Here is a 10,673-nt window from a genome sequence, read left to right on the forward strand (position 1 = left end):
CCTTCCTTCCTTCCTTCCCTCCTTTCGTTCTGTCTGTCTGTCTCTCTTTCTCTCTTTCTGTCCAGCACTGATTTTATGGCTACGTGTGTATATCCACAGTGTAGAGTTTTCTCCGTTCCGTTTCTTCCCTGAGTCTTGCCCCTCTTCCCTGCAACTGAACAGCATTGCCTTGATCAAGGAAGTGGCAACATGCGGCTTACACAGTAACCTGCTGAAATTACAGCTATAACCATGGAGCACAGCTGCCGATCAACACAAGACCACCAATCGCTCACATTTCTAAACTGCTCGTCACAATTCTTCCGTATGTAGGCTGTGATGCTGCTCATTTCTTAAGCACCCATCCATTTCTTCTCTTCCCAGACCCTCAAGGTGTCCTGGTCAAACCACCTCCCTTCCTCTTGCCCCATCTGGCTCTCCCACCTTCCTTTTCCCTCAAGGCTCAACTTTTTTTTTTTTTTTTTCAGCATAGGAGCTCCATAGAAGCTGCTGCTGCCCACCTCCGAGTTGACTAGGGCTGAACTACTGAAAAAGAAAAGAAAATCTATAAATAAGAGTGAGAGATATTCAGTATTTCTCTATGTTGTCATTTATTGGTGAAGATGAAAGTCTGCAGTTCATGTTCATTACACTAGCATGACAACATGACCACAAGGGGGACTGTCTGGTAGTGAAAAGGAACTTCTGCATGGATTAAAAATCTTTGCCTTTCTTTATTCTGAACTGTTTTTCTTATGGCTGCTAGAGAGAGAGATTCTCTGCCTTAGAAATAAAACTGCCCAGGCTGTTCTGATAAACCTGTAGGGTTAAGGCACTTCTACCAAAACAGATTTCAAAAGGCAAGAAGTCAAAAAGCAACAATTCAGTAATCTGTGTACGCTTCTATATTAAGTTTTAAGATAACCTGGTTTATATTTAGTTCACACAAATTAACCAAACATAGCAGCATACAACCTAAGAAAAGCTTAAGAAATTTATTAGATGCACAGATAAAGTGCTGTAACAGAGAAACTTGTGTAAATCTATTCTAAAATAAATAAGGTACAGTTAAACCACCTTTGACTCGTTTTAACTCGGAAAGAAATAACCTAAGTTTTAATCATTTGAATTTTAAGGTCAAGGTGAAATATACCATAACTATAACAGTGGTTGTGATCTGTATCAACTATTTGAGGCTCCTGTTCCTCTTGAGGTCTCCCAGAAACAGGAAGGCTATTGCAAAATGTGTCCATTAGACATAGTTCCTTTTACAGAAACATTTTTGTAATAAAGTCTGGTTGCTCAAATACATGTTAAAATATTTAACAAGGAAACAATTTTCTCCTGATCCAGTCGATCTTTTAAACAAGACGATGTATTTTTCCTATGACGCAGCCCACAGGAGGGAACAGAAGTAAACATCCTCCTGAACTGAAGACTGTTTTGCTTGAAGAACTAAACTATTGCATTATTATATGAGAGCAAGAAATATCCATTTGGGTTATCCCTTTCTCCAAACATGGTGCCCAGTGATACATGTATTTTTGCCTTAATCTCAAAGGCCCGTTTGTCTCCAGGTAAGGTACGTTAAAAAGAGATTCCCTTTAAGCATCTTATCACAAGAGCTCTTACTGCCTTTCCATCCGGGGAAGCTTGTGTGTTAAACTGCCCTTGGAGTTTTGGATGCTACTAGATTTCTGTGCTCTGTTATCCATAATTTCAGGCACTTCGGGGCTAACATGGCTGTTTAAGTCAATGCAATAATATTACCAATATATTCAACACTCAGAAGAGTCACCACAGTTTCCTTCACACACTCAGGATTTCAAATTCTTCTTCCAATTCAAATAGCTTGTCAGTAGATTCAATGAGTTCTGTAAAAAAAGATAAAGAAAAAAATGCTTCTAAAGACATGCCTGATTTTGTTCACTTAAAAAAAAAACTTTGAAAGACGCATTCCAGAAAAGTACTTTGTAAGAGTGAAAAAAAAAATCTGTGCTAGCAATTGTATGGCTTGTTTGGATACATGCCTGCTATATATTGCTTGACACTCACAAAGGATAGTTATTCTACCTGTGATTATTCTTTTATTTGCTAACGAGGAACATAACATTGCACAATTAGGCTTTTAATCGGTGCCTTACCTGCTCCTGTGGTTGTCACTTCTGGTTTTGTTGGAGGTATGAAAGGAGGCCAGTGTGGCGGGTGCTTCTGGACCAGCTCAAACATCCGTAGACTCTGCTGCTTTAGAATCTCCTGAGGACAGAATGCTTTCATTTTAAAAGCTGGCTCGGGAGACGCTTCAAACACAAAACGTGTCTGCTTAATTGAAAGTGTTTTTTAATTACGCATGTCCATCAGGAAAATAAAGTCTTTATACAGACATACTGTGAAATCCAAGCACCATGGTCTCTGTAATACATCCCTAGTTAAAACACATCTGGAAGACAGATCTCTTGAACTGTACTACAAATTATCAGTCTTATCATCTTTTGATATCAGCTTTGATATCTGCAAACCTGTAATTTTGTTTACAGGTAGCAAGCACACTAGGAATGTACAATATTTTCTGCTTTTTAAAAGAAAGTTGCTTGCATAGAACTCTCCTCAAGTTTTCTGTTGATCAATAGCACAAAAGACAGATCTATCAGCTCCTCCAAAGGGGGAAAAAAAAAAAAAAAAACGCATCAGATTTTGAAGGACAGGTTTTGGTCAGGAAAAAAGGTGTTCCTGAAGCCAAACGCTATTCCTCTTCAAAGAGAAGTTACCTTCTGTCCTGTATTTCAGTTATTTACAAACTGTTTTCCTTAGATGATTTTTTTTTTTTTAAATAAATGCCCTTAGAGGTTGATGGTACTTTACATTCAGACGTCTGGTGCTTAGCTTAACAGCTGCATGCAGAAACATCCTCAAGTCTGTTTCCTGTGGCAGCCAGCACCTTCTGTTCTCCCTAGATCAGCAGGAGCTAGAGGCCTGCAGCACTTACAGAATCAGATCTTTAAGATAGCAGGGACTAACAGTCATAATTAGAACACGCAATCTATTATGTCAAACAATAAAAAAGGATCAGGAAGCAAATCATTGATACATCACTACAATATGGCAGTTAAACCTTAGTCATTTAGTGAGAATTAGAAGTTAAAAGCAAGTGTCACCCAGTAACACCTTCAAGTGTGGATGTTTACACCCATTTTCCAACTGGCAGGGTTTGTGGCTGGTAAAGTGCTGAACAATTTCCAATTAGCAATTCAGTAGTATTGCCTTACCCTGATGCTTTAATGCATTCTTCTCCATGGCTCATACAATTTGTATACAAAGGAAAATGCAAAGGAAAATTTTACAAAAAACAGACAATAAAAACCAGACTTTATAAAGAACAAATCGAGATGCTAAGTTCCCACTCTTACCTTTTGTACAAGACTACACCGGTTATCAAAATCACATTCTTCTTTGCAAAAGAAGCCCTTAGGGGAAAAAACAAACACACAGAGTTTTACCTTTGCTGATGGTAGGTATGTGGTACCAGCAGGTAAGGCGGTTTGACCTCTGATACAGTAATGCCCTGTACGATCAGTAGATATAAGACTCCAAATATGTGGCAGCTCTAGGGAGAGAACCCACGGGGAGAACAAGGCCCTGCAAACCCCTAACGAAATAGTCAAGCAAAAAATAGCAGCAGCTCCTGTGTGCTCCTCCATGGAGCGCCACCCAGTTCCTACAGTCCAGGTATCAGCAGAAGCTGAAAACTTGTAGATGATGGACCACCTAAGGAACATTTCCATTCTGGTATCTATACTGAAAATATTTGCTCTTCATTATGATTTTGTCTGTCTCGTTGCATCATGCCACATTTTGCACAGTTACGTAGTTAAGTATTAAAACAAAACAAAACAAAAAAACTTTCTAAAAAGCAGCAGTATTAAAAAACAGGTATGTGAATGAATGACAGATACCGGTATCTTTACAGATTGTTTAAAGCTTTAGAAACACATCCCACTGGTGACAACTGCCAATCACCCAATCACAGGATACTGGCATGGGATCAGATCCAATTTTTTCAAATACCACAGTACCCCCATGACATTTTGGCTGAATTACAAATAATACATTTGTATTTGTAATTTGGGGTGAAATACAATAATTCCACTTAAACATTTTCAACTTATGATATAAAGTAAGTTTAAGTAACTTGTCTAGAGGTGACCAAACCTAAAGTAGTGATAGAATAAAACCCGTAAACCTGTTTCAGTTCCTTGCTCTGACCATTATAATGCCTCTTGAAAGAAGTAAAAGCTGCTCAGTAAAGAAAACAAAGCGAGCTCCCTACAGTACAGACAGCTCCCCACTTGCCCTAAGATTCTCGATGTAGTTATGTACAAACTACTATGTGTTGATCACAGAAGACAGCTTTGTGATCTTGGTTCTGTTCAAGGAGATGCATTGCTGCCCTTACCAATGTAGAGAGACATTACTTTGAGATAAAGTACATGCATTCCAGATTTCCTGACACTTACTAAAGCTACTGAAGGGTCCAAATTCATGATCTTCATTCTATGTGGGGCTTCCTGGCAGTGGAAACTCTCATCGTCAACCGTGCCATTTTCTTCTGAATCTACAAAGCTTTGAGTGGTGTGAGGGTCCAGATAGATCAGCTCATTGCCTGGATGGGTAAAAGCCGTATGTTAAAAATAAGCAAGTGACATTAATAAGCACTTGGTCCAGAACTGTAAAATAGAAATTAGATTGCCATTGCAGTCAGTATAATCTAGACTTTCCACCTAGGGATTCTTTAAGAGAATCGGAAGGTTTAGACACAGCGTTTCCCACAGGGTATTTAGTATAACTTCCTATTGTCACCTATTACTGTAATTTTTTGGTTGGTTATGTTCTATCTTTGTCACATACTTTTATTTTTCCATGTGAGATCCAGTACTTTTTTTTTTTTTTTTTTTTTTTAAATCTCAAGTGTTGTAAACACTAACATTTGACAGATTAAAAGGTACAGGATGTTCACAGATGCAATCTGTAATCCCATTAGGCATTCATTCAGAAATTGGAACAAAAAAGCCTAACTAAAACAGGTTAGGTTTTACAAAAGGACAAAATAGGGTTGCAAAATTTTGGCCCAAAGTGGGGTGAAATCTGAAGGAATGCATTTTAAATTAATTAGAGCAATACTTAATAACAGAAGGTATGCAAAAGGTGAAAAAGATACTGCTATCAGAAACAGTTTTGAAATACAGAATCACAGAATCACAGAATCACAGAATTTCTAGGTTGGAAGAGACCTCAAGATCATCGAGTCTAACCTCTAACCTAACACTAACAGTCCCCACTAAACCATATCCCTAAGCTCTACATCTAAACGTCTTTTGAAGACTTCCAGGGATGGTGACTCCACCACCTCCCTGGGCAGCCCGTTCCAGTGCCTCACAACCCTTTCAGTAAAGAAATTCTTCCTAACATCTAACCTAAAACTCCCCTGGCATAACTTTAGCCCATTCCCCCTCGTCCTGTCACCAGGCACATGGGAGAACAGGCCAACCCCCACCTCTCTACAGCCTCCTATAATGTACTTATACAGAGCAATAAGGTCACCCCTGAGCCTCCTCTTCTCTAGGCTGAACAAGCCCAGCTCCTTCAGCCGCTCCTCATAGGACTTGCTCTCCAGGCCCCTCACCAGCTTCGTCGCCCTTCTTTGGACCCGCAAGAAAATAAAAGTGACATTTGACCAATACACTTGTCAAATGCTATCAGCTATTCTCAGTATGTTGCTCTTGTTGATGTCATCACTTATTTTTACACCTAGCTTTGCTGTTAACTTTCTGCTCCTGTTAAGGATCATCTCATACTGTTTCTAAACTCTTTTAGATATGCTTCTTCATTTATTTTATTCTATTCTCATCTTTCTTTACTTCTAGAGGTTCACGCTTAGACCCCTTACTATTTCCCCTTCAAAAAATGTTCTCTTTTGATCATCTGCACATTTGGAATAAGTTTCTTTTTTCCTTACCTAAAAATCCTATGAAATAATAGGCATTCTTTGGTTTCCCTCCTAATGCTCCCAAAGACTGTGGCATCTTAAAGCATTCCTAGGAGTTCAAAAGGAATAAAGGAAATTGTAATTCATTTCTTTACTGACATCACAGATACCCAAACTTATTTGACAGTAACGAGCAATGAATTGAAAGAAAACCTTACTTTAAATGCATCAATATATACGGGATTTATGTGATTTATCCCTAGTCGTAGAGGTATAATAAGCAAGAGGGCTTTCCAGCCTGTGCAGAGTCCTCCTGCCTTCTTGCTTCGGCCAAGAGCACTTCTGTGCAAATGTGCACTGCTGTGGGACGCGCTGCTGCTCTGAGGAGGGGACCAGCACATTTTTTCTGCGGGAATAAAACTAGAAATCAGTCAACGCACAGAGGAACACAAAGCAGATCTTCCTCTCAGTAGTGAATTAAGCTAGTTTGCCAGGGATCTTTATAGGGCACCCAAGACAAAACGAGCCGGGCATGGCAATTACAGCTATTTAGTAGAAGTAATTCTAGCAGACAGTATGTGCTGGCACGTCCAAGTGAGACGTTAGATCAATGATTGGGGGATGACAATTTAAGACTGCAGTGACATGTCCTATTAATGTTATTAATAGTGTCAAGCTTTGCCTATAAAACGCCAGAGAAATGAAATGGCAGCAATGATGACAGTAGAAATTCTTCAAGGAGCTCTTCACATCCAGTGATGAGAGCATGAAGTTGGCATCAGGGATCAAAAAAACACAACTGAGTTTGTATGTCCTTCTTCCCTCTTCTTACCCTTGCAAGACAAACCCATGGCCCCCCAAGTATTTGTTCATGTTTAGATACATGCTGGCAAATGGAGTCAAATCAGAAACTGTTACCAGAAAACTGATGAGGTGTCACTTACTGATGTCTTCAATGACCACCGTATTGCCCATAGATACATAAACTGCTAATGAATTCCATTCATCAAATAAAGCAAGCTTCCTAGAAAACATTAAGGTACTAATTAATATAAACTAGTTGGATCAAAAGGGTAGCTTTACACTCAGAACCATTTGATTTATTTATTTTTTTTTCTTAAGAAAAAACATCCTTTCTGCATTTTTTAAAGTCTCCATGTAAGAAAAAGAAAACTTTAAACATTAAATGTTTAATATCTTTAGAAAAATAGGTACTGAGTGGTACCAGGAAAAACATATGCGCTGCACCATGTGCAAACTGTTTTGTCTTACTGCTAAGTGCAGTGACAGTAACAGTTCAACTACATCAAGTTTATTACTTTTTATTGCACTCGACAGTCTCTGCAATGGGTTCTTGCCCAATTGTGTCTTTTCTCATCTGGAAAAGAAAAAAATTCCTATGCCAGTTTTGCAGATTACTTTTTGCTTAAGAAATTCCACTGAATTCTGTGGAATTACTTCTGCCTGAGCCTGCGTGCACAGCAGAAATGGGGCGTTAAAAGCTAAATCAGCTAAGGGTTTGGGGCACCAAAACTTCAGTGGGAGACAGCAGCACACAGTTTTATGTCCACTTCTGCAAAATCCAAACCTTTGGGGAAGGGAGCTACACTCTTAAGCTGCACTGGCAGAATTAGCTGTTTCAAATAAGCCAGAAAGAAATGGGGGTGAGCGTTTCACCATGAAAAACTTGGCCATGAAAGATCTGGAGTCCAGGGCATGCTTCAGCTCCCCTCCCTCTTCAGATCATGTGCCTGTTCCAGGGTGTCAAAGACTTGCTGCTGAGCTCGCAGGACCTGTAGCCTAGCCCCTGCCTGAGGTAAGACACCTCCACGTACCCCTGGAGAACTGAGCAGCCTCAGTTCCTTTCAGTGTGGCTCCCAGACTATGAGGAGCTGCCCATCTTTATCCAGTAGCCTTGCTGGCAGAACTGCTGCTCAGAAAGGGAGGAATTGCAGCTCAGTTCCCTCCTCAGCCGAGATGGCTTCTCTCTGATGTTTCACACCACCACTCCGACCTACACGGTGGCACTCTCGACCTGCCAGAGCTGTGCCACTGTGCAGAAAGGAATATACATCTGTGGTGTGACTGGTGAGGGCATGCAGACGGCATAGCAGGAGACTTTCCTGCAGTTTCTTCTCCTCAGGCTCTTCCTTTATTAAAATTTAGAGGTCACCCATTCCCAACTCAGTACCTGCACACCGAGCTGTGGCATGACATTCCATGCTGCACTTGTAAATAGATGGCAAGTACATTCCTGACTGTGGGACAGGGGGAGATGCAGCCTTCAAAACTCTGCCTGGGCCTTGTCTTGGCTGCCCCAGGGGAGTACGTTCTGAATGAGACTGGTATGATCTCACTTACTTTAGTACTTGAGCAACTGTATTTGGTCCAAACCATTCTCCAATTGACTTCCCCTCTCCAACACCCACCTGTGCTGTTTTCATAGTGAAAAAAAGACACACGTACACAAAATCAAAGAAAAATGAGACCATAAAGAATGTGGGAACAATATACAGTAAATACCGTGACTGTCAAACATTCTAGAGTAACTGCAATCTGTATTTAGCAATAACAATTATTTTCTCAATCTATGCTCTTTTCAAAACTTAGGGAGTGCCAGTTTCTTTAATAAACAAAAGGCTTCTAAACTACAATGAGAATTACAAGTTAACAAATGTTAGTGCCCTTTATTACAAATTACAGCAATAAGCTACAAGACTGTCTGTTCTAACATTACTGACTCTGGTACCCAAGGCTTACAGAGTTTATCAAGAGCTAGATTCTAGTACATGGCTTTATTTAGGTCTCAGGGAATGTTTCTGTACTACTAGTCTTTGCGCCCATCTGCATACCTTTTTATTTTTGTATAAGCATACACATTGTCTTCACATCCACTTCACATCAACTGCAAACATATTCTGACGGATCATGCTGCGTGTTGATAGCCATTCCAGTATCTCTGAGCTTCCAAGATTATTTAAAAGTACAGGCTGTGTTTAGACCTTGTTGGATTTCTAAGCACCCATTAAATAACAACATAAGATCCATACAGAAAGTCCAAACACTCCACTGGCAGCATCCTGGGATGTGACATGCATGCTTAAGAGCTTGCACCAGGGGGGTTTGGACCTCGTGCTGCTGACAAGTGAGGAGTGAAGAGAAGGGTAAGAGCACTGTCCCACGGTGGCAGGTTTTCCCTTGGCCTCAACTTGGGTGTTACACTAAAAGGTTTATAAAATAATGGCGACAGGATTCCCCATTTGTTCTCCTTCTATGCCTATTTCTCTGCTTCAGGCTGGGATGATTTCACCCAGCTGAATATGAATTGATTCATTAGGAACTGTTACCAGGGCATCAAAGAAAGTCTCACTAATAAATTCAGGGTTTGTGCTTTTAATGGAGTACTTACGAAGAAGCGTCTGCAGACAATACCAAAGTTCCCTCAGGACCAGCACTCACCTCTCCCTAAGTGTCTGCAGATCAGTGCTTGGGCCAGCATCATCTGCCCGCATCGCAGCATACATCCCCAGCCAGCGTCCGACGAAGGACCCGTGCCTCCTGTTAGGAAAGTTCAGCACAATCAGTGCAGGCTTTCAACTGGGTGCAGCACCACAGAGGACATTTCAGAGTGCTAGAAAACAGATAGGGCTGCTGAAGCCTCCATGAACTGTCCTACAGATAAAAGGCACACAGCAAGACTTTGGTTCCATGCTGTTGGTCTAATTCTAATCTCTGCATTGCACAAATAAACAAAATTCATTTATTCCTTGTGGAGCTGACTTACTCTTTTCATTCTTCAAGCAGCATTCACAAACCATTTACTGCATGCTATACAACATGATCACCTGTTTACATACAGACCTAAATAAACACTGATTTTAATAATCTTCATGTTTGCATAAACAGTTAAAATGATGCTCAAAATGCGCTAATACTCTAGAAATATTTTCCCAGCCTACGATGCCATCACTTATCTTGCTATTTAATTTAGAACAATGCAGCAAATCTGCAGTATACTCACCAATAGGCGAAAACTTTCTTCTATACGTAAACCACGTTAAACCACAGTAAACCACACGTGAACACACCTTGGCTTATTGTCTGACTTTGGCTTATGGTGCGTCTGTTGCTGTGTCCAGCACAGTGCAGCCCCCAAATTGCTACCAAAACCTTGCCACAAACCTCAATCCCCCTGTTAAAAGAGACCCTCTTGTTTGTTGCCCTTCTTTCGACACTCTCTAACAGGTTTATGTCTTTTTCTTATACTGTGGAGCCCAAAACTGCACTCAGTACTCAGTACATGGAATACCAACAGAGACTGCCTGGCATTTTCTCTTCTCTGCAGAAGCTCTGTTGCTAACACTGTCCAGAAATCACCACTGTCACAGACAGTAGTAGCATTCCCTCCTCCCACAGTTTGTTCTTCCCCCCAAGACTTAGACACCACCCAGAAAAAGAAGAATAATAATACTAATAAATAAAATAAAATAAAATAAAATAAAATAAAATAAAATAAAATAAAATAAAATAAAATAAAATAAAATAAAATAAAATAAAATAAAATAAAATAGTCAAAAGCTGTCAGAAAGGCAGTAGTGCAGACTGTGGAGAGCCTGGGTTGAAATCCTTCTTCTGTGAGGCTCTGAACGTATATCCCACCACAATCTCTCTGCTAATGTATGGCAGGGAAAGGAGGAAGAAAGAACATATC

At 40.2% G+C, this 10,673-nt stretch overlaps 1 protein-coding gene and 1 long non-coding RNA gene across 2 annotated transcripts; both read right to left on the reverse strand.

Moving 5' to 3' along the window:
• Window positions 1–1,161: 1,161 nt before the first annotated feature.
• LOC140003360 (cysteine protease ATG4A-like) lies at window positions 1,162–4,625 on the reverse strand. The gene is made up of 4 exons (XM_072043129.1): window positions 4,494–4,625; window positions 3,387–3,443; window positions 2,124–2,235; window positions 1,162–1,853 (listed from the first exon to the last, which is right to left on the reverse strand). The coding sequence occupies exons 1-4, from the start codon at window positions 4,527–4,529 to the stop codon at window positions 1,789–1,791; spliced, it is 270 nt and encodes an 89-aa protein (XP_071899230.1). The 5' UTR covers window positions 4,530–4,625; the 3' UTR covers window positions 1,162–1,788.
• Window positions 4,626–5,988: 1,363 nt separating this feature from the next.
• On the reverse strand, window positions 5,989–8,576 carry LOC140003364 (uncharacterized). The gene is made up of 4 exons (XR_011811866.1): window positions 8,324–8,576; window positions 6,907–6,986; window positions 6,181–6,368; window positions 5,989–6,071 (listed from the first exon to the last, which is right to left on the reverse strand). It is a non-coding gene; the product is annotated as an uncharacterized lncRNA (long non-coding RNA).
• Between the last annotated feature and the right edge of the window lie 2,097 nt (window positions 8,577–10,673).

Source organism: Anas platyrhynchos, chromosome 10 (assembly GCF_047663525.1).
Source record: "Anas platyrhynchos isolate ZD024472 breed Pekin duck chromosome 10, IASCAAS_PekinDuck_T2T, whole genome shotgun sequence".
Taxonomy (NCBI): domain Eukaryota; kingdom Metazoa; phylum Chordata; class Aves; order Anseriformes; family Anatidae; genus Anas; species Anas platyrhynchos.

Coding starts and splice junctions, on each gene's coding strand:
- LOC140003360 (XM_072043129.1), bottom strand. CDS start 4,529: ATGAAGATCATGAATTTGGACCCTTCAGTAGCTTTA. Junction 2,236..3,386: donor GGTGTAGTCTTGTACAAAAG/GTAAGAGTGGGA, acceptor TTCTGTCCTCAG/GAGATTCTAAAGCAGCAGAG. Junction 1,854..2,123: donor AGTGACAACCACAGGAGCAG/GTAAGGCACCGA, acceptor CTTTTTTTACAG/AACTCATTGAATCTACTGAC.